Below are 22,676 nucleotides of genomic sequence, written 5' to 3'. Positions count from 1 at the left end.
CCTCACCAGGTCTCTCTGAGTCTCACTCAGTCCTGCCCTCACTCAGTCTCCACTCTTGGAGTTTTGCAGAGGGGAACCTACACAGGTGTATGTGGCCACCTTGGTGCCCAGAACCAAAGTTCCCAAGGGCACAGCCATAGCTCCCTCCCTGCTTGGAGTCTACCATCCAGCTGCACTGAACCAAGCCCACAGCTAAGAAGGGATGAGGCCAAACCCCTCCAAGCACCCCCTGGCCACGCACCATCATGCCAGAAAAAGACGCTGGGCTGCAGGGCACTGGGGTCCACGTTGGTGACGGCCACTAGAACATCCTGTAGGGAAGTGTTTCTGATCTCTGTGATCTCTTCCTCAGAGAACAGCCTGGGGGTGGCAGAGGTAGGGAGCTGTTGCCATGAGAGAGAAATACTGGCTCCCCGACCCAGGGACCCAGATGAGAAAAGAGACCCAGAAGGGCTGGGTAGAGGGTGGAGCCAGCTGAGAATCAAGGTCCCCTGGGGGCTGTTCACAGGCAGAGAGTCCGGGGCCCAGGCTGAGGCAGAGTCTGAGGTGGGGGCCCAGGCAGGCCTTACCCATTCCTGGTGTTCTCAAACCAGTAACGGTCACCATCCCGCAGCCGCACAAATTGGTCGAGAACAATGGCGCTGAAGAGGGGCCCGGGGTCCCCGTGGCTCTCCAGGAGCCCCCCAGGGAGTAGCTCCAGCCGGGAGAGGTCCTGGTTGTATAAGGCAGCTGTGGCCTCCAGCACCTGGGCCAAGAAGGGACAGGAGTGAGTGCAAGGAGCCAGTGCCCACCCTCAGGCAAAGAGGTGGTCCCCAGGGATCAGTCCCAGAGATAATAACAAATGACAGTGACAGTAACTCACTTATTCTGCCCCAGGCTCTGCTCTGAGTGCTTTACATAAGTTAACTCCTTTATGGGGACTCCCTCACAGATTCACCTGCCTCTTTTATAAAGTTGGAATACAATAGGCTGTCAGCTCCCTAACTGTAACTTGCTCTTGAAAATGTATGAAAGTTGAAGGGTCAAAATCAGTGCAAAAGTCGAATGGTAGAATGATGTGTTAGAAAAGGTTTCTTTTTGGGCCGCCCCGTGGCTTAGCGGTTAAGCGCGCACGCTCCGCTATTGGTGGCCCAGGTTTGGATCCCGGGCACGCACTGACGCACCGCGTCTCCGGCCATGCTGAGGCTGTGTCCCACATACAGCAACTAGAAGGATGTGCAACCATGACATACAACTATCTACTGGGGCTTTGGGGGGAAAAAAAAAAGGAGAAGGATTGGCAATAGATGTTAGCTCAGGGCCAACCTTCCTCAGCAAAAAGAGGAGGATTGGCATGGATGTTAGCTCAGGGCTGATCTTCCTCACAAAAAAAAAAAAAAAGAAAGAAAGAAAAGGTTTCTTTTTTGTGTGTGTGTGAGGAAGATCAGCCCTGAGCTAACATCCATGCCAATCCTCCTCTTTTTGCTGAGGAAGGTTGGCCCTGAGCTAACATCCGTGCCCATCTTCCTCCACTTTATGTGGGACGCCTCCACAGCATGGCCTGACAAGCGGTGCATCCCTGCACACCTGGGATCCGAACCCGGGCCGCCAGCAGCAGAGCGCGCGCACTTAATTGCTACACCACGGGGCCGGCCCCAGGTTTCTATTCTTTAGAGCTAAAAAAAGTTTTTAAAAATCAAATCCCTGCATAAACGTTCCCTTTTAGAGAGAGTCTTCAACAATATATGAGCAGCATTTTCTACTTGACCTTTAAGTTAGTTCTTTTCTCCACAATGTAAATACATAAGCACTTGAGCGGCTTAATTCCAATGAGACCCAGTTGAAACCAAAGATTTGCTGCTTTTGGATGCCTGGTAATTCCTATGTTTATGTTGATTTTATAAAGTATATGAGCCCCATGCTCTTATCACTTCTTTATTGGCCTTTCAATTCTCCACTTTCCAACAAATTTATAAAATGGTAAGGGCGAAAGCAATAAAATAGGCACACAATTGTAGTAACACTGCTGTGCCAAGATAGTAAGACAGCCAAGACTGGTCTGCTGACTGGCAGGCAATGCCCCGCGCCCGGGTAATAGCTCAGAGGGTGACAGCTGACTCCCCAAAGGCAGCTTGAATATCAGTGCACGAAACTACAGCTTGTTCCTGAGTCGAGGACCTTCTATATCTACTCAGGGGGTTGTTGGGAAGAGTAAATGAGATAATGCCCATTAAGTGCCTGGTATGCAACAGATGCTCAATGAATATTTGCTGGATCTTCACAGTCAGCTGAATCCTGCTGGTCTGGTATCCTCCATCCTGGTGTGTGATGCCTGGGAAAGTGACCTGAGTGAGCCCTGCCCCTCTCTCTAGGTGCCTATCTCTAGTGCCTGTGCCTTGCTGCTCATCTTCCATGTCTCTAGGCCCTCCCACCCGGCCCCCTGAGTCTTGACCCCTCCTCACAGTGCTGTTACTCTGGGAAAGTGCAGGGTTGACGTCCTGCCATGTGGTAATGGGAGGCAGGCCCAGTGCTGCCCTGGCCTTGGTGTAAGAAGGCAGGCCCAGATCCCGGCCCCGCTGCAGGCAACTCGCCAGGTGGTCTGTGCGGGAAAACTTCAGTGGCCCGGGCCAGAAATCTGTGGATGAGATATCAGAGAGTCTGAGGGAGCTCAGGGCCACCATTACTCCTCTAGCCCACGCCCCAGGCTCCAGCCAGCCCCAGGGGAACCTGAGCCATATAGAGGGAGCTATGGTCAGCAGCTCAAAAGCTCTCTTAGCAGGGAAAGACTGCAGGTTCCCAGCCCTGGGCACCCCTCCCTGCCTGGCTCTGGAGCTCTAGCTGAACCTCCTCTGGGGGACAGGGGGTGTACAGCCCAAAGGGACAGTCTCCGCCTCACCTCGCACGTCCTCCACCACCACATGGTCCTCTCGCTCAGCGATCTGGGAGGCCATGCCCTGCAGCAGCGCATCCACATCTTCAGCTCTTCGTAGGTTTGGGTGCTTTGGGGGTGGGGAGAGGAGAGGGGTGTGGCTAACGGGTCCAGAGGTTGGGCAGCCAGACTCCTTCCTCCCCATAGTACACGTCCCAGGCCCACTCAGTCCTGCTGTTTGCTTCCAAACTGGTGGGCCATTCCTCCTCCACAGGTTGATGCTCCACTCAGGGAGAGTGATGGCCCCATCCAAAGCCCATGCTGCTGGGAGACAGGGCTCCACAAGCACAAGGGATCTAAAACTTTCTATTTTAGGAGACGTGATAGTAGGGTTGACAAAGTCGCTGGATCTAGGTCTTGGTCTTTGCTCTGTCACTAGCCAGCTGTGTGACCATGGGCAAGTCACAGGACCTCTCTGAACTCAATGTCCTCCCCTTAATAAAAAGAACATTAGGGATTAATAAAATAAAATAAATAATAAAAAGGGATTAGGAAGACACTGAGGTCTCTTTCAACTCAGCTCCGTGACTCTGATCCTATGCCATCCTCTTCTCTTTTCCTCCCACCTCCCTTCCCCTCTTATGAATACTCTACACAAAGTATCTGATTTTGCTTTAAATTAATGGTCAGTGCTCTTCACGCACACTGGCCTGGTTTGGATGGACTATCCCTAGTACTCTCTCAGAATCCCTCCCTCTTCCTCACACCGCACGCACATACACATTCACACACTGCCCTGGGTGTGTCTAACTGGGAAGTTTCCTTGGGGGCTGGGATGGTTGGAGTACTCCAGCGCCTATATGGGACCCAGAGCTGTCAAGAGAGAAGAAAAATCTAGGAGGAAGCAGTGAATGAAGAGCCACACCTGCACAGGCCCCACTGTCTCTCACAAAGCTCTGAGTAGGGGTAGAGGACTGACTTTTAACCACGTACAACTACCTGGTCATCTCAGACATGGGTAGAGGAAATGGCTGAGGTCCCCCAGGTTGCCTCCTCCACCCCAGCGCATTCCAGCTGGCTGCCTCGGCCCTACTGCCCACCTTCACCACACACCCTCAGACACACACACACACACAACTCACACACATATACCCACCCACATAGCCACCCACATATGTGCCGCCCGCCCTGACCTCTCTGCTCCAGTAGCTGTTGCAGACCCGGAGAGCTCTGGAGACACTTGAGTTCCTACTGATGACCCCCTGGAAGTGGCAGCTGGCATTTCTGAAATGCAAGGAGCAAGGGAATGGGGACTGAGGCCATGGGGTCCAAATGTCAGGCTCTGGTGGGCTCTGGTCTCCAAGACTGTAGCCAGAGGTCAGTGATGTGGTGTGTGGTCAGGGTAGGTGCTGAACAATCCGATTTTTGTGAGGAAGATTGGCCCTGAGCCAACATCTGCCAATCCTCCTCTTTTCGCTGAGGAAGACTGGCCCTGGGCTAACATCCATACCCATCTTTCTCCACTTTATGTGGGACGCCCACCACAGCATGGCTTGACAAGCGGTGAGTCCGTGCCTGCCTGGGATCCCAACCAGCCAATCCTGGGCCCCTACAGCAGAGTGCGCGCACTTAACCACTTGCGCTACTGGGCAGGCCCCTGAAAAATCCGATTTTTGAAAGGTCCCTCTTCCCACATCAGACCAAACATCTAAAAATGCACACATAGCACTCGTGTGTGCTCGTGCTCGCTCTCTCTCTATGTGTATATACTATATATATATATTAAAACATTTAAAAGGATTTTTAATTGTTCTTTTAAAATTACTTGTCTACGGGTAACTCAATTGCTATGATTTCTTGGCCATCATCAGGCATATCCAGAAATTGTTTCAGAGTAAAAAAATCTAACCCATGAATTGTTTTAAACTATAATGCCATTGTAAAAAAATAAACTGACATGCTTTGTTTCATATACACTTAAATATGTATATTTTTAGTTTCAAGTTCCCTTTTCATTACTTTGGAGCCAATATTTTTCTTGAGCTCTTACATATTTTTATTATAATTCTCTCCAAAGGCTCAGTTCTGTGCTAAAAATGACCCCAGTGTAGTGTCAAGACCTGAGGTTCAGACCAACCAGCTTTGTGACTCACCTTCTGAGCCTCAATTAGCCGGTCTTTAATTGGGGGATTAATATCTACACCAGCTGCAGGAAAACTGACATAAAAGTGCTTAAAAAACATAATGATGTATCTTTTTAAACACTTTGTCCTTCTTCCCCTCTATATTCACTGTTCCCTGGGGGAATGGGCACACTTCAGACTGATAATTGTCCTGAGGGCTCCTGAGGACAGATATTTCTCAGTCGACACTCCCATCCCTTCCAACACACATTTGAGCCCCTCCTTCACCTCATGTAGACGCCAGGGGGCACCATGGTGGAGAAAAACTGCTCAGAGGCCGCCAGGAACTCCGGAGAGATGCTGGGGTCCAGAAATGGCCGGTATCCTGGGGGAAGGGGAGAAGAGAGAAGACAGTAAAATTTAGCTTTTAAACCACTCAACATCCTCCCGACCGATCGCCACTCCACCCTCCTCCATAAAAACTCCTGCAAGCTCTCCCATCCTCCCTCTCCATCCCTTCACCTGCATACTCCGGGGGCATTTTCCGCAGGAAGCTGGGCAGCCACTCATACAGGGCGATGTTCTGAGGGTCAGAGAGAGGGGAAAGGGGAGGCCAGCGCTGGAGCTGCCGGGCTGGGAGGAATCTGAGCCCAAGGAAGGCTTAAGCGAGAGATGAGGACCAGGCAGCGGCAGTCGTGAGGGAGGCCAATCAAACAGGAGAGGTGAGAAGGCCTGTCCCCCACAAGGAACAGGGGATTGGGGCAGGGGGGCAGCTAAATAATAATCACAAGCAAAATCTGGTGTATAAGTAGCGCTTTGCGTCCTGATCCTTTTCAGGGCCTATTCCTAGACGTTAGCTTTCTAGGGAGGGGTGTCCTGCTGGAGAAGGACGTTTCTGGGTGGCAGTTGTCCAAGGACGGAAGGCTCTGCGAGGGAGCGGAGTCTCCCTGGACCAGGACGTGGGGGAGGGGCTGACCTGGTAGGTGGCGATGACCCTCTTGCGCGCGTGCTGGAACAGCTCCTCGTCCCCCCAGCTCGGGTGCTGGCGGGCCAGCCTCTGCGCGCACAGGTTGTGGTAGCGGAACCAGAGCAGGCCCAGCGCCTGCAGGAAGGGGTCGCGGTTCCCTCGCTCCGCCCCGAAAGCTGTATGCGACGCGGGGACGCACGGGAGGAGATGCGCGGCGGTGTGACCAAGGGGAGCCCAACCCCGCAGACCCCCAGCCAGCCCTCCAACGAGCCCTGGGCGCGCCCTGCCCGCTCCTCCCGCGCCGCGCCCCTGCCCGGCCCCGCGGCCTCACCGTACAGCCCCTGGGGCCCGCGCTGTCCGGTGGCGGGGTCGGGCGCCGTCCACATGAGCAGGGGCTCCTGCGAGTCCCGGGGGAAGGCGGGGTCGGGTCCCGACGCCAGCTGCCCCCCGGAGAAGCTCCGCAGCTCGTCGCTCCAGGAGTGAGAGGAGCCATAGATGGCGCTGCCGTCCAGCCAGCCTGTCACCTCGTTGGTCTGCGGGGACACGGGGAGGGTAAGCCGGGGTCGGGCAGCTGAGGCGGGTAAGGGAGGGCCAGGGCCAGGCGTGTGTAGGTGGGTGTGGGGGTGGGAGCCTCTCCCCACCCGGCCCTGCCAGGTCCCGAGCGCAGCGCCCCGCCCCGCCTCCTGCCTCGTCTCACCAGGTCCCGGGGGTTGTTGGGGCTCAGTCCGGTCTTGGGGTCCCAGCGGCTCCTCTGGAAGGGCAGCACCACGTCCCCGCTCCGGTCGGGGTCGAACACGGGGTCTCCGGGCGGGATGTGGATGTTGAGGAACTCGGCGGGGCAGCCGGGTCTCTCCACACTCACCAGGTCGGAGAGCACGTGGTAGCCTGCCCGCAGCGGGGGAGGGCATGTTAGGGCCAGCTGAGCGCCACTCTCCTTTCTGCACCAGCTATCGAGTCCTTCCCCGCCCCAACCCCTTGAAGCTTCAAAAGACTCAGCAGCCATTATGGGCAAGTCCAAGCCTTCACCTCCCCCACCCCTTCTCAATCCTCTGTTACACCCTGGTCCAAACGGTTTTCATTGCCAGTTTGGCCTTCTCCGTGGTAACTGGGAGGCTCCAGGTGAATGTGCCTAGGCAATCGGGCTGGCAGCACCGGTTCCAACATGCAGCTGGGAGCAGCCTGCCCAGAGGGCCTGCCAGCCTCAGTGGACCGTTGGACACTGGGAAGCAAGTGTGGGCTCCTCCTGGGTGGCCAGCAGGAGCCAGCCATTCCTGCTGTGAGCCAACAACCCACAGTCACTGGGTCAGGGCACCCTAGCACCCCTATTTTGACACACGCACCCCTCCCCCAGCCCTCTTACCAGAATCAGAACCTTGCCCTGAGCCTATCCTAGGAGGCACAGGGGCAAAGAGTGAGAACAGGGTCTCACCAAGAGTTCCTACCAGATTATTTTCATGCTCCTGCCTCTACCCCCACTCCCATCAACAGCTCAACGTGGGGCAGATTTATGCCTCTCTCAACCAGACTTTTTCTCTCCACCCCCACTCCTACCCCACCCCATCACCTCCCCCTCCATCTCTCACCCCCATCTCTCAGTCCCTCCATCACTCCTCTCCCTCTTCCTCTCCCTGACTCCCCCCTTAGACATAGAGGCGTCCAGCTGACCCCACTGGCCTCCCTCCCCCAGAGGCTGAGGCTCTCACCGAAGAAGACCCCCAGCACTGTGCGGTTTCGCAGGGAGGCCTGCCCTGCAGGGCCCCTCATGGCAGTGTTGCTAAGGTCTCGGGGGTTGGGCAGGTGGGGTTCTCTCAAGGGCTGGTACACACCATCTGCATAGCTGGCTGGGACCAGGCGCTGCAGCCGAGATCCTGGGGTAGGAGGGGTAGGGACAAGGATGAATCCTCAGGGGGGTCCCTGACCCCCTCTCTCCCAACCTTCCCTCCATACTACAGATCCCAAAACCTTAGGAATGGACGAGCCTTTGCTGGTACTTGCCAGCCCTTGCCCCTTAGTGGTAGGTACCACCCTGACCCTGGGGCTCTGTCTCCACTTGGCTCTCACCTACCTTTGCTGCCCCATCTGTGTTCCATGAGGTTGTTGTACCACCCATCAAATCGCTGCACCTCCCACGAAATGGGGTTCTGAGCTCCTGTGTGAGAACAGAGGGAAGGGGCAGCTGGGCAAGCCTGCATGAGAGGACGGGCAGGCCTGCAGGATATGGGTCCTGTGGGCCTGGCACTTGGAGCAGCAGAAAGTGGACACCCAGCAGTGTGGGAGGTAGGGTGCAAGAGAGATAACCCAGAGCAAAGTGATGATGTTTGAACTCAAGCCCAATCTTGAAGCTGCTCAGTGGGGGAAACATGGTAGAGAGCATTAAAGTAGTATAGCCAGGTGCAGAGTGTGCTGACAGTGGCCTCAGAGAGGAAGAGGAGGCTGAGGAGAACAGTGGCAATGGGGAAGAGGGTGCAGGAGCCTTCTCTTGCCCTCACGCCTCAGCTGCCTGGGGGACATGGCAAGACAGAAACCATTCCCAGCCCTAAGAAAACATACAGAGCAAAAGCTGGCCACACCCCAAGAGCCAGCCACTCTTCCACCTAGGGAAGGACATGTCATTCTGTGTCCCCTCCCTGGGCAGGGCCAGTGTGGAGAGGGGCTTGGCCCTCTCCTGCTGAACAGAGCCCAGGGCAAGGGTGTGGGCTGTGGCTTTGGGGCCTGTTGCTACTCTGGCCTTTTTGTCAGTTTCTTGGGTGGAGTCAGGGACTGAGTGGCCATGTGGATAACCCTGCCCCCTCCTCTTTTGGGGCATCATGTCCCCATATAATTCCTCTGCTTGATTCTATTATACTCTCCAAAAACTAGGGTCTGGGAGGGAGCACTCAGTTGGTGAGGGAAGAGCTCAGGCAGTGGGGGCAGAGGGAAGGGTCCAGAATCAGAAGTGGAGCAGGTCAATAGATTAGATGACCAGCCAGATTCCTTTCCCCAAACCAGGAGGCTCCAGGGCTAAGGCTCCCTCTCTGCTCACTTCAGAGAAGACAGCAAAGAAAAGGCCTCTCATTAGCCGGAGAGAGACCCATTCCTCTAATTATCTCTCCACTCAGACCAAGGCCAGGATCTCAGAGCTACCCTCCTGCCCCACACCTGTGTGCATGCGTGCACACATGCACACACACACACTCACTAGGGGGTCGGAGACAGAAAATGACTCAGGCCCTGATGTTTGAGCAAAGAACCCCACTAAGGATCCAGGACCTGGGGCAGGAACTAGGGCAGCCACATATTTGTGATCTCTAAAATAAGATGAACTGGTAGCAGAACAAGGAGGCGGCCTCTTGGGGAGGGTGTGGGGAAGAATGCGTCTTGGGAATAAGAGGCAAGTGATAGGGAGAAGAAGAAAACCTGAGGCCAAGGCAAGGAGAGGCCTGGAAGGAATGGGAATGTGAGCAGCTCTGGCAAGGGAGAAGCTGCAGGGCTGTGTCACCATGCTATCACCTCCACCAGGACAGATCATGCCACAGGTTTCTCTGCTCCCCATTCTTGCATCTCCCACCTCTGGTGATCAGGAACTTGCTCCTTTTAACCTAACTTGTGGCACCTTAAACCCACTTCCCTCCTCAGCAACCCAGACTACAGAGGATGGCCTCAGATTCTAGTAAGGGATTGTCCAAAGCTCAAGGTAAGCAGATTAAACTCTTATGGATCATATCGTTTTTTTTTTTTTTTTTATCAGATTGTTTTAGAACATTGGTGACTTCCCTTCAGCTTTGGGTCCAATCTGACCCCAAGATCCTTTATTGTCTTGGGTGTCTAATCAATCTTTTCCTATTTGCCGTCAGGGGTCCTTCCTTTATGAAGAGAGAGAGACAGGGCCTGCAGACAGTCAAGAATGAAATAGGAAATGCTGACACAGCAGTTGAAGGCTCCCTAACTCTGTGTATTTGAGGAATTTTTTCATTCCATTATCCATCCATCTAGTCAACAAGCTTGAAATGAGCACCTACCATGGGCAAGGTACTATGTTAGCTAGGGCCTGGAGATACAGAGGTGAATATGATACAGCTTCTGTCCTTGGGGGAGCCCATAGGATCTGGGTTCCTCTGCTCCTAGCCACGCTTCTCCTCCAATCTATACTCACCCATGGGCATCCATGGCCCAACCAGCAGTGTCCATGCCAGAGCCAGGTGGAAGCCCATGATGAAAATGATAATAGGGCTCAGATGTTAGAACACCCTAAAATGGAAACCCTAGAAAAAGACAGAGGACAGAGAGAATGAGCCCCAGCAGTTCAGGAGAGTCAGGCCAGGGCCTCTGCAGGCCCCTGTGAATCAAGGCCTGGGGCTGGGCCAAGACCACAGTGAGTGGCAAAGAGCAAGAGACTCACTCTCTCCCAAGAATCTTTCATTCATTCAACAAACACTTGATGAGCACCCACTAAGTAGCAGGCACTGACCAAGGCATTGGAGATTAAGTGATGAACAAAGCAGACAGAAATCCCTGCCTTCCTGAACTTTACTTTCTAAGATCAATGGGAAAACCTTGCTTTGGCCCGGCTTCCTGAAGTGGGTGTTCCTTGGACACCGGGCTGGGGGCCAAGACAGCGGGCTGAGGCCAGGATACTGTGCTGCTGCCAGTCCACTAGTGTGATCTTAGGCAGCTATGGGAGTAAACATACCTGAACTGCCTACCTCCTAGCGTGGTTGCCAGAATCAAATGTGAGAATGAGGTTGAATTCAAAGCAAGAAAAGTGACAGGTGTTATGTAAATGTGATCTACAGAGAGTGGGCTGGAGCTCGGCTCCTCTGGGCGGACTCAGAAAGGATGCAGCACCAGGTGCTCATGTGTTTCATGCTGGCTTCCTGCTCTCCCCAGGCCAACAAATCACCGAGGGACAACAGGGAAACAGAGGCAGCAGGGGACACAGGCTGGGACTCCTGAGTGGCACAGGGAGTGCCTAAGGCCAGTGAAGACCTCCTAAAGGCAACACGGAGATCGGGGGTGGGGTGGGGCTGGGGAACGATCTAGTGGAGGAATGTGGGAACTCAGGGAAAGCGTCATCTCTAGCCAAACCCTCAGGGCCACTGGACAGGTTGTCTAGTCACAGAGGAAGGAACTCGGAGGGTGACCTCATCCGCAATCGCCATCTCCCATTAAACAAATGAAAAAACCTAGGCCCTGTCATAACTCAAAAGCTCAGTATTCCACCCACTCCAACCCAGAGACTGTCCAGATGCTGGCCTTTGAGAATGTGCAAAGAGCCGGGCTCTGGATGGTGGAAGCCCTAAGGCGGGACATGCTGAGTGGCCACAGTGGTCTCTCCCTGATCTAGGATATCCTGCCCTTTCCCCCCTACCAGCACGTCTTCAGGATCCTTGGCCCAAGACACCAATATTCTACTCAACCCATAAAAGCATGCAGTGAGCTTTCAGGCCAGGCTGTGGGGGCAACCTGGAGGGGAAGGTGGGCATGCTTCATAACCACTCCTAGTGGGTGGGTAGCCACAACAATTTATACAGCAACATTGGTCCAGTAACTTCCCAACAACCTTTAAAAGAAGGCACAACCTCATGACAGGCAGTGGCAGAAGCAGGGAGGGAACTCAGGCCTGCCTGGTTTTTGCCTCACATGACTACTTTTCTAGCCTGAAGTCCTAGAGTGGTGACCCTGGGTTGAGGGAAAGACGAGTCAGGGCCATAAGGATTCCAGCTTGGTCCCAAGGAAGGGTAGAAAGGGAAAGCCTGGAGTCTAAAAGCCCCAAGTTCCCTCCCTGGCATGATGTGCTGGTGCCAGGAGGAGCTCCAGAGAGATCCCCTAGGTCCAAGCAAACTAGGCCACCCAACATTCCCAGTTCCCGAAGAATCCAGCCTCCCAAAAGCTAAGTGGGGCGGAGGATAGGCCCGAACAGGACCCATTTTAGCCTCAGGCTAAGAACCGAGGCTCAGGGGGGCCAGAGCTAGATTCCCCCTTTTCTCAAAAACGTGGCGGAGCTGGGGCACACTCCACCGCAGCCATGCCCATGGAGCTCACTCCCCCGGAGCGCCCAGGCCCGCGGGCCGGCGAAGCCCTCCTGGATCTGACCTGCGGCCGCGGCGTCCCTCGAGGCCCGACGGCCTACTGGCTCCCGCCTGGCCCGCAGCTGCACCGAGACTCGCGCTCCGGTCCGGCTCCTTCTCCAGCTCTGCGCAGGGGCGGGCGGGGCTGGGGGTGAAGGGGGGACGACGCGTCCCGGTTCCAAGGCGGGGCGGGGCGGAGCGGGGCGGGATAGAGGCCGGCGCGCGGGGGACCCGCCGAGGTGCTCCGAGAGGACGGGGGCGCGCAAGGTGAGGCGGCTCCAGCTCGCACGGCTCAGGTGGGGGAGATGTTCGGTCCGTGGGGAGGGCTCGGCTAGTGCGGCCACGTGGACGGCCAAAAGGGCAAGTCTGCTTCTACAGGTCTGCTGAGGCTGGAGAGAGGGCGGAAGACGGAGAGGGTGCAGGGAGACCGGGGAGGCGCCCCCCAAATCCTCTCCACACCATCGGATCTGGGCTCTAAGACCAAGAGGATCCGTCAAAGCCCGCAGACCAGGCCAGGAGTCCAAGCAAGGCAGCCGTCCTAGGACCCTGTAAGAATCTGTGGTAACCACTCCTCGGGGTTCCTCGTGAGATCTCGGCGGTCTCACCGCCCTCGAGCCGCGCCCGCGCCCCGCTGGACCCCGGACTGCATCGCTAGGTTTGTGCTGGAGACGCCAGGGGTGCCGGGCGTGGGGGGAGGAGATGGAGGGGTCGGAGGGACGCCTGCGGAAGGTACGGTTCTCGCGCACCCGTCCCTTCTCTGTCCCAGGCCGGGGTGGGGGGCAGCGCCGCAGAGCCTCGGGTGCTGTCTGAGAAGGTTGAGAGTGACTTGGAGCGCCGGGAAGCACCCGGGACCCGGTTTGTCCGGTCATAGTCTGGTCCTTAAGTAAATTAGGGGAAGAGTAGGAGTTGGAAGGGAGCCCTGCCGAGGAAAAGGGCATGCTTTTGGTGACAGAACGTCCAGACCTGGTTCCCTCTCTACTCCCACCCCCGGGAGCGCTGCGCGTGAGGTTCCACAAGGAGGAGGCGAGCGGCGCTGGCGGCCACACTCGCATTGTTTGGAAGAGGCGAAGGTAGGCAACGCGGTTCAGGTGCGAGTGTCTGGGGATGCAGCTGCTGGGGTCGATGGGGTCGGGGCGGGATTTGGAGTTGGACTTGAAGTGCGGCCCCCGCCCCGGCCCCTAGGGGCGCACTTCCTGCGTCCTCCCAGACCAAGCGCAGATCAAGCGGGAGTTCCTCAAAGAGAAAGTTTGATAAGAAAATAGGAGGAGGACAGAAAACTTCATAAGGCCATAAACACCACAAGGTTTACACACATCGAATCTGTATCCAGCCTTCACTGGAGTCTGGATAGTTTGGCTTGCGTGATTCAGCATCCCTGGGCTCCTTACCCACCTCAGCCCTTACTAGGGATTCCTGCCCCAACCCACGTTTCAGATCTTGTTCTATTTCTCCACTTAACTGCTCCTTCAGTGCAACAACATACACACACATGCCCACACGCACGCCTTCTTGAAGAGGAGAGGCTGGGACAGGAGTTGCTGACAGGGTCCCCTTAGCCAGCCAGAGCTGTAAACTTTTAATGGGGTCAACCCCAACTTGAGAAATATACCATCGCATTCTAGTAGCTGTGTGTATCACCAATTAGAGCTCTTGGCAACTCTAGGCATGTCACCCACTGCCCCTTTGTAGAGAATTAGTAGTCCTTCCTCTGTGGGTATGGAAGAGGTAGGGAGGGGGAGACTTCAGGAAGAAATTCTGTCAAGCTACAAGAGAGGTCACAGAGCACTAAGAAAGCACATAATAACTTGGCTGCTGAAGACTGGAGCTTGTACTAGGATGAATTTTCTTAAAGATTGTAACTTTCTTGCCCACCCCTCAGCATATGTGGGAACCCCATTTCATCCTGTGGTAGGTAAGGATTGGGTCACTGTGTCTGAAATACAATTGAGCATGAGAAATGCTTCAGTATTTTAAGGGAGTCAGGATAGGGAAAGAGGTGTCCCTAACCTCTCCGGTCCAGGTGACAAAGGAGGACCCCAAAGTTTGGGGATTGGCCCACCCCAGTGAGAAAGCACTTCAATCTTGTCACAGGGGCCTCTGAAGGAGGGTTTTTGTGTCTAGGTGTCTATGTTACTGAGAACCACTTCCTTCTTGTGTCTGTACTTCTGTTTATACAAACTTCTAGGTATGTCTGACTGTATCTGGTGCTTATTTATATCAAGATACATTGTGTGTGTGTGTGTGTGTGTGTGTGTATATATATATATATATATATACACACCAGTCATGGTGGTGAGCTAGGAGAGAAGTGAGTGGAGTGAAGATTGACAGGAGATTTTTCTCAGGTTAGGAGAATTCTACTGTCAGACTCTCCTGGGCAGGGCAGAGAGGAAGATGTTCCCAAGAGAAACTAGGAGCTTTGTAGGAAAAGCAGGATTGCTGAGTGTGTGGGCTTCTCATTTCAGTCCCACCTCTTCATGCAGGAGGTCTGTTAGCTTAATAATTAAAATCAAATTAGGATCATGGTCATGAAAAATTATCTTTAAATTAGGCAATGTAGATTAAGGAAGGTCTAATTCATTAAACTGAACAAGAAGAAATTAAACAAGGCAAACTTTATTCACCAACTGTCTTTTTGCTTTAGTCATCTTTAATAAATATTTTGGAGAATTGGAAACAAGTTAACGTTCTTCTGTACTTAAGATACAGAAAGACTTTTGTTAGTGTTTCTTTGAAGCACCATGTTAATAGAGATGAGCCGTTCTTGTAAAATATTTTATAACCTCCCTTTAAAATAAATGCAGGAATAATGTTAATATGTGACCCTGACCAAAATACGTTGCACTATTATTATTTGCTTATATTGAAAATATTTGTTTTTGAAGTTCCAGCATATAACTGGTACTCTTACTGTTGCAAATGTACTTTATCTTCCTCTCTTGTTAACTAAGATATTCTACATTTTATAACTTTTCCTAAAAAATATAGCCTTCCGTCAAAATTGCAATAGCTTCAGTTTAGGTGTCATAAATTAAAAAATGAATTTTAAAAATTCTTAGACCAATAAACATCTGCTTTAAAATAAATATTACTGTCACATATTTTACAAAATAATTTAATCCACAAATTCTTAGTTACTCATCTTCAGCTAGAGTTGAAATGTATGTTTCAGATTCAATTAAACATGAACATTCATGCTTTGGAGACTCCAACTATTGGAATAGGCTTTCTGAAAATTTTGTGAAAGCACTAAAAATTGACAGGGTTCATCAAATCCCTTCCTGCCCAGTCCTTAGCCCTATATCGGTGATACTCAGTTAATGTTGAATGAGAGGGTAGCATAGGGCAACAAGGGAGCATAGCCCCTCATTGAGGGAGCTCAGTGAGGGAGATAGCTCCCTCTTGTGTTCGAAATAGAAGATGCAGGGAGAGGAACGAACTCATTCATATATTTGTTGGTTCATTTGATCCACAGACTGATAAGTATATGCTGCCTGCAGAGGATGCAAAGAAGGAAGTCCTTGCCCTTAAGGATATTAGAAGCTAACAAGAAGACAGATGTTCAAACAATTACAGTATAGTGTAATTATTGTGATCATGGAGGTATGTTCAAAATGCAATCAGAAGGTTAGAGGTGGGGACATCCACACTGGCCCAATGGCATCAGAGGAAGCCTCACAGAGGAGGTAATATAAGCTGAGACTTAAAGGGTGAAAAAGAGCTTGCCAAGGGGGTAAGAGCATTCCAGGCAGAGGAAATAGCATATACAAAGGCATGAAGGCTTGAAAGAGCATGTCAGATTCAGGGAGAGGCAGGTAGTATAGTATGGCTAGAGGTTAGGCTGAGCAAGAGATGGGGATGGAAGGGTAAGTGGGACCAGATCACAAAGGACTTTGTACGTAATGGTGAGAAAATTAGATTTTACCCAGAGCAAAGAAATGAAAAGATTGTATTTGCTTGTTAGAAAAATTGTTCTGGCACCAGGCAAGACAGGATGAGGCTGAATTAGGGCAGAGGCAGTAGGGAAGAAAATGCATGGTTGGTTTCAAGAAATATTTAGGAGGTAAGATGGTCCAGGTCTCTGGCTTATTTGATTGATCTGGTGGTGATGCCACCAAAGAGACAAAACAGAATACAGATGGTGAATTCAGTTTGGTACCTGTTAAATTTGGCATCCATGGATCATCCAAGTGAAAACATCCATGGGGTAATTGGCCCTTTTGTGTTTGAAGCCCAGGTAGGAGGTCTACCTGGAGACACAGATTTGAGAACTATCAGCTATGCTCCCTATTGCCCTATACTACACTCTCATTCAACATTAACTGAGTACCACCGATATAAGGCTAAGGACTGGGCAGGAAGGGATTTGATGAACCCTGTCAATTTTTAGTGCTTTCACAAAATTTTCAGAAAGCCTATTCCAATAGTTGGAGTCTCCAAAGCATGAACGTTCATGTTTAATTGAATCTGAAACATACATTTCAACTCTAGCTGAAGATGAGTAACTAAGAATTTGTGGATTAAATTATTTTGTAAAATAGTGATATTTATTTTAAAGCAGATGTTTATTGGTCTAAGAATTTTTTATTTTTTAAATGTATGACACCTAGACTGAAGCTATTACAATTTTGATGGAAGGCTATATTTTTTAGGAAAGTCTATAAAATGTAGAATATCTTAGTTAATAAGAAGATAAAGCAAGTTTGCTAATAGTAAGAATACCAGTTATATGCTGGAACTTCAAAAACAAGTATCTGCAATATAAGGAAATACTAATAGTATAATGTATTTTGGTCAGGGTCACATATTAGCATCATTTCTGTATTTATTATAAAGGAAGGTTATAAAATATTTTACAAGAGTGGCTCATCTCTATTAAGACCAAGGACCAGGGAGGTTGTCATTTGCCTGTCCAATGTTATAAAATTAGTCAGTGAAGAACCGAGACTAGACCCAGAACTGATTCCAGCCTAGGGTTCTCTCCAAGGATTGGAGGAAGAGATAAATGGAGTAACGAAATACCTGCTCCTTCCCAACCTAGTCGCTTCCGTTTATTGATATTACTCTGTTTCAGGTACTATTCTTAGCACTTTACATACACAATCTCGTTTCATACTCACAATGACCCTATGAAGTAAACATTATTATCATCCCTATTTTTAATAAAACTGAGTCTCAGAGAAAGACAAATACAGTATGATTTCACTCATATGTGGAAGATAAACAAACAAACACATAGATAAGGAGAACAGATTAGTGGTTACCAGAGAAGAGGGTGGGGGGAGGGTGAAAGGGGTAAAGGGGCACATACGTATGGTGACAGATAAAAACTGGATTGTTGGTGGTGAACAGGATGCAGTCTATACAGAAATTGAAATATAGTGATGTACACCTGAAATTTACACAATGTTGTAAGCCAATAAGATCCCAATAAAAAAAAAAAAAACCCAAGTCTCTGTAGATAGGGGTCAACTAAGTTGCAAGAGGCAGAGGCAGAATTCAAACACAGAGCTGCTTAACTCCAACGCTTTTTCTTTCACTATATCGCTTAACAAGACACTACCTGGTCAGACTATAAATTATGGATCCTCCTGGGCAAACCAGCGCCCCAGGACAGATCACACTCAGGGAAATGAGCAGGGCTGAGATCATGTAAGATGCTTTTTTTTTTTCCTTCACATTTTGACATCTCTGAAATTGAGGTGCATCTTACCAACAATGGCTGTCATGGTTTAATTGGCAGGGTTTTCTTTCTTTCTTTCTTTGTGGTGCATAAAATAATAGCATATCTTGCAATCCATTCTGTCTGGATTTAAGAAAACACAGTAAGTTCAGGTACCATTTCCTCAATATCCTGTCTGCAAAGGGACAAACTAGAGCCAAACTAGCTCTGAGATCAGGGGACAGGCAGAGAAGAGCTAAGCCAGGGTTTGAGCTGAAACAAGGCCCAAGAATTTGAGTCCAGGAGGAAGGCTGCTGTTGATGATGTGTGGGGTAGAAGGACATCTGGCCCCAGCACTGTGCCTGGTGGAGGGCAGATGCTCCTTCAGCGCTTACTAAGTGGAGCTCAGTTCAGCTCGATTGTTCTGGAGTTGCCAGAGCAGGAGCCAGCGTGCTTGAGAAAGCTGGACAGACCAGTGTAGGCAGTACCAGGTCTGTGAATCAGCCTGCTGATAATGTAGTTGGATTATATACTTAGCAGAGCTATCTGGCCTTTGTTCCTTTGGGGCCTGAGGACGAAAGCCAATCTTTTTGTAATTTGTACCATCTTCCAGCCTTATGCCTTCAAGTAATAGTAAATATAGCCCTTTTTATGTTCTGTGATCTGTCTGCTTGTGCCAGAGGCCAGAGGGAGATAAAAGAGAATTATATTTCTTAAGATAGTCCCAGAGGAAGCATAGAAGCCTCGAGGGTAGTGGTGGCACAATTTAGGGGACCTGGGGGTTAGGAAGGGAGCATGGGGTAGCAGAGACTGATTGCCAAGACCCTCATTCTCTCATGGACAAAACATAGGGAGATGGATGGCTGAGGGGCAGTGAAACAGCAGTAACAGTGGAGTCTGGGGAGCTCCAGAGAAGAGGGGCGTGCTCTGGTTATTCTCTGCTATACCTCCAGCACCAAGAACAGTGCCTGGTGCATAGAGAGCGCTCAGTAAACAACTATTTTTGTTGCACAGCATCCACCTCCCCCATACACCTCTACCAAAATGGCTGCTTTCGGACACACATTCCCCTTCTACTCTGGCCCCAAGCCGACCTTCCCAATGGACACCACCTCGGCCATCATCATCACCATCTTTCTGACTGCACTGGTCACCTTCATCATCATCCTGCCTGGCATTCGGGGCAAGATGGTGAGAAACAAACCCAGCCCTGCAGACCCCAGCCCCAGAGAGACCTTGGCCTTGAAGTGAGGGGGCCAGACTCTCTGACTATAACCAGACCCAGAAAAGAGACTCCAGTCCTGAGACCACACCATCCTCTCCACCAGCAGAGAGCTCCCCACTCAGGGACTCAGCAGATAATTCTCCAGCACCTGTTACGTGCCAGGCACTCTGATCTCAATTGACCGAGTGACGTCGGCTTTAGAACCCCCTCCCCAAGTCTGAAAAGAGGAAAGGTGGCCTTGAAGGAGGGCGTTCCTTCCTAAAACCCCCCCCCCCCCCCCCCCCCCCCCCCCCGCTGACTCAGAGGCTGTTCTGGCTGCTGCGCATGGTGACCAGCTTATTCATCGGGGCCCTGATCCTGGGTGAGTGTGAAGCACAGCTGACTTGAGCAGCTGCCTCCATCCCATCTAGTTCCTCAGCAGCCGGCCTCTCCTCTCCTTGCTGCCCCACAGCAGCCTCTGCTTCAGGGTAGGCTTCCAGCCCCTGCTCACATGCCTACCTCACTGTGGCCTTATCCCGTCACTCCTACCCTTGCCCTGAGGGATGCGGGGCCCCTGGAAACCATGCTGGATGCATCTTGACAACCTTCCTAACATTTTTATTCAGAGGAAAGCAGGTCAAAATGAATGTCTGTGGGGAGAGGGCCTCTGGAGACTGGAGGGAGGAAACGGAGGAGGGCTGTTTGCTTTGCTTTGGGGATTAGGCAATAGGAGATTTGCAAAGTCTCGATGTTGAAGCTATCTGTGTTTGCTCAGCACGCTTTATTATGTTAATGTTTCCTCCCTCAGCTGCCTGAGTAGCTGTCCCTAAGTGGGGTGGAGGGGGAGAGGGAAAGGGTAAGAGGAGTATGACCAAGGGAAATCTTGGATTCTGACCCATTTATTCATCCCAGACATATTGTTGGCAAACTTACTATGAGCCAGACCCTTGGCCAGTTAATGGTTATACAATTATGAGCAAAATAGACATGGTCCCCTTGTAGCTCTCCCTCTGACTTGAACCCAGCAATGCCCAGACCTCCCTGAGTTCCCATATGTCCAACTCCCCAACCCTAGCTGTGATTTTCAGTTCCAAGTGGTCTGTGGGCCAGGTCAGCACCAACACGTCATACAAGGCCTTCAGTTCTGAGTGGATCAGTGCCGAGGTGGGGCTGCAGATTGGGCTGGGAGGAGTCAACATCACGCTCACAGGTGAGAGAGGGCTCTTACCTGTGAGGGAGGGGAAGGCTCTGCTCTGTGTCTTTGGGATCTATGGTCGGTTTGGTCTAAAGAGCTACAGGATCGGTGGATGGTAGGAAGGGAAATTCCCAACAATTCCTTGGAAGCTGCCTTCTCTCAACTGAGACCAGCTCCTGCCCCTCTGCCCAGCGTGGTAAGTCCCTACCCAGGCAAATGCCCACTCTGGTCCGTGAGTCCCTGCTGAGCACAGTTGCTCCATTCCCCAGGGACCCCAGGGCAGCTTAATGAGACCATCAATTACAATGAGGAGTTCACCTGGCGCCTGGGCGAGAACTATGCTGAGGAGTACGCAAAGGCACTGGAGAAGGGGCTGCCGGACCCTGTGCTCTACCTGGCTGAGAAGTTCACTCCAAACAGCCCATGTGGCCTGCATAGCCAGTACCGCCTGGCAGGACACTACACCTCGGCCATTCTGTGGTGAGTGTGGGACGGAGGCCTTGCTGGCCTAGACCCAGGAGCAGGGTTTCTACCCATCTCTCCTCCACTCATGTGGAGATCGCTGGTAGGAAAGGCTGGGACCAGTCGCCATGGTGCTTGGTTGGGAAGCCCACAGGCAGGAAGCCCTACCTCACATCTTTGAGGTGTCCTTGGGTCCCTGAGCCTCCACCTGGGCCCCTCCAGATAGAAGCGCCCAGGCCAGCTTTCACCCAGTCTTGACTCTCCAGGGTGGCATTCCTCTGCTGGCTGCTGGCCAATGTGATGCTGTCCATGCCCGTGCTTGTCTACGGTGGCCACATGCTGCTGGCCACGGGCATCTTCCAGCTGTCGGGACTGCTCTTCTTCTCCATGGCCACGTCACTCACCCCACCCTGTCCCCTGCACCTGGGCACTGCTACGCTGCACACTCACCGTGGGCCTGCCTTCTGGATCACGTTGGCCACAGGTGAAGCCCAGCCCTGAAGACAGGCACTGAAGAGCTCAGAGCCAGGGAGCATCATGGTGGGGTGGAGGGTCTGCCTCTGGAGGCCAGGATGCCTTTGCCCTCTTTAAAGCCCCATCCCTCTTCTCCCTCATCTCTAGGCTTTCTCTCCCCAGTTCTGCTCCCCCCATCTTATGTGCCTACTCCCCTGTGTCTGCTCTCTGTCATGTCCCTCATCCCCTAGCTCTCTCTTCACCCAGCTTGTTCCCAAATCTTCCGATCTCATGTCCCTCCCCACTTCCCCTAAACACTCTTCTCTGTGTCCCCCACTCCTAGAACACTTCGATGTCCCTGCTTCACATAGCCTTAAATTGTCCTGCAGTTTCATTCTCCTCTCACTAAGGCACTTGTCACTTCATCCCCAGGACTGCTGTGTGTGCTGCTGGGTCTGGCCGTGGTGGTGGCCCACTGGATGCAGCCCCACAGGCTGAAGGCTTTCTTCAACCAGAGTGGGGGAGACGGCTCTGTGCTGGAGTGGATTCCTGAGGAAGGAGGACTCCTGAGCCCCCGCTACCGGTCCACAGCTGAGAGTCCCGAGCCCCTGGACATTCCTCTGTCAGGGGCTTCCTCCGAGACGTGCTGTAAGGAGGAGTACCCAGGAGAGCCTGACTGTGCCCTATAAGCTTCCTCTCCTTGGTGGCCACCCGGACTTCCATCTGGCTCCAGACCTCATTGGAGCCCCATAAACCCACCAGAACTGCCTGCAGGATGGGTTGTATCAGGCCCCCAGCCCCAATCTGTAGGTGGAGTAGAAAAAAGAGGTTCTACCTATTGATGTTAAAAAACAAAACAAAAGCCCTAAGGTGTGAACAGACGTTGGGGCTGCCCATACACCCTGTGGCCATGGTGAGGCCAAGCAGGGGCTCCCCTGTTTCTGCACAGCAACCTTGCCTTCCCTTGATGCTTTGCCTCTTCAAGGTGCCATTTACTGAAACTCAACTTCACCCACATAATGACGTGCATGTGTGGGGTTACGATGTGATTTTCCTCTGGTTCCCCTCATCCCTCTGCACCTCTCATCTTCCTTTTTCCTGGATCCATTTTGTTCTCTACTTCTCCAGCTTGTATCACCTCTCCATACAATGAAAGACAGCACTGGGAGGGAGAAGAAACCAAACTTCTCGTCCCAGGTCTGATAGTAATGAACTGTGTCACATTCTCTTTGAGCTTTAGTTCTCAAATTTGCAGAATAAGATTGTAGGACTCACCAAGGACCTAAAAAAAATCCCAGGATTTACATTTTTATGCCTTGCTGACATCTACCTTGGGCCTCAGACTCCACCCTTTAGTGAATAAACTCCAAAACGCCATTCCTTCCTAGCCCACTCAGCTAGGCCAGCAGAAGGGATCCCACTGGGCCAGTGGGAGGGTGACCTGCCTGGTCGCTACAACCTATCATGCACCCTGAACGGCTCAAGATGCTGGCTCCCGTCGGTTTCCCTCTGGGCTCACTAGAGGGCGCCCCTCTCCCAGAGCCTTTCCCGGGTTACTCTGAATTCTCCAGACCGAGAGAATCCGGAATGGTGACGAAGCAGAGGAAGAGTGTATTAGGCTGCCTCCAGCCGGGCGAAGTCTCCCGACGGTGCGTAGCCCCTGGGAGCCTGGAGAAGCCACGGAAATTAATGCGGGAAAAAGGTTTTTTTTTTTT

The 22,676-nt window shown here is 52.0% G+C and overlaps 2 protein-coding genes across 13 annotated transcripts in view; one reads left to right on the top strand and one right to left on the bottom strand.

The window, feature by feature from the left end:
- The window catches only part of DUOX1 (dual oxidase 1), a 32,797-nt gene extending 20,723 nt beyond the window's left edge, over positions 1-12,074 (bottom strand). For 7 of the 8 annotated variants that reach the window (XM_058541483.1, XM_058541485.1, XM_058541486.1 and 4 more), the window contains exons 1-14: positions 12,011-12,074; positions 10,071-10,179; positions 8,004-8,087; positions 7,642-7,806; positions 6,636-6,823; positions 6,270-6,471; positions 5,948-6,114; positions 5,494-5,554; positions 5,260-5,356; positions 4,042-4,132; positions 2,876-2,978; positions 2,442-2,614; positions 570-745; positions 242-360 (exon numbers count right to left, since the gene is read on the bottom strand). In XM_058541483.1, coding sequence (XP_058397466.1) covers positions 242-360; positions 570-745; positions 2,442-2,614; positions 2,876-2,978; positions 4,042-4,132; positions 5,260-5,356; positions 5,494-5,554; positions 5,948-6,114; positions 6,270-6,471; positions 6,636-6,823; positions 7,642-7,806; positions 8,004-8,087; positions 10,071-10,128 — 1,684 coding nt within the window. In that variant the 5' untranslated portion in view covers positions 10,129-10,179; positions 12,011-12,074. The remainder of the gene's footprint in view (positions 1-241; positions 361-569; positions 746-2,441; positions 2,615-2,875; positions 2,979-4,041; positions 4,133-5,259; positions 5,357-5,493; positions 5,555-5,947; positions 6,115-6,269; positions 6,472-6,635; positions 6,824-7,641; positions 7,807-8,003; positions 8,088-10,070; positions 10,180-12,010) is intronic. The other variant, XM_058541487.1, reaches the window with a different exon arrangement.
- On the top strand, positions 6,250-22,650 carry DUOXA1 (dual oxidase maturation factor 1). Of its 5 annotated transcripts, none has more exons than XM_058541497.1 (10): positions 6,251-6,490; positions 9,554-9,611; positions 12,364-12,533; positions 12,938-13,055; positions 18,662-18,838; positions 19,176-19,233; positions 19,927-20,061; positions 20,316-20,526; positions 20,775-20,992; positions 21,394-22,650. In XM_058541497.1, exons 5-10 carry the CDS (start codon positions 18,692-18,694, stop codon positions 21,648-21,650), a joined length of 1,026 nt encoding a protein of 341 aa, XP_058397480.1. In that variant the 5' UTR covers positions 6,251-6,490; positions 9,554-9,611; positions 12,364-12,533; positions 12,938-13,055; positions 18,662-18,691; the 3' UTR covers positions 21,651-22,650. The 5 variants fall into 5 exon arrangements, with proteins under 5 accessions (XP_058397481.1, XP_058397480.1, XP_058397476.1 ...); XM_058541493.1 differs by having other exon boundaries at positions 12,364-12,640; XM_058541498.1 differs by lacking the exon at positions 19,927-20,061 and having other exon boundaries at positions 6,250-6,490; positions 12,364-12,640.
- Positions 22,651-22,676: the final 26 nt, after the last annotated feature.

This window comes from Diceros bicornis, chromosome 5, assembly GCF_020826845.1.
Source record: "Diceros bicornis minor isolate mBicDic1 chromosome 5, mDicBic1.mat.cur, whole genome shotgun sequence".
Classification (NCBI taxonomy): Eukaryota; Metazoa; Chordata; class Mammalia; order Perissodactyla; family Rhinocerotidae; genus Diceros; species Diceros bicornis.
Note: the sequence above shows the minus strand (reverse complement) of the source record. Positions and strands in the feature narration are given on the sequence as shown.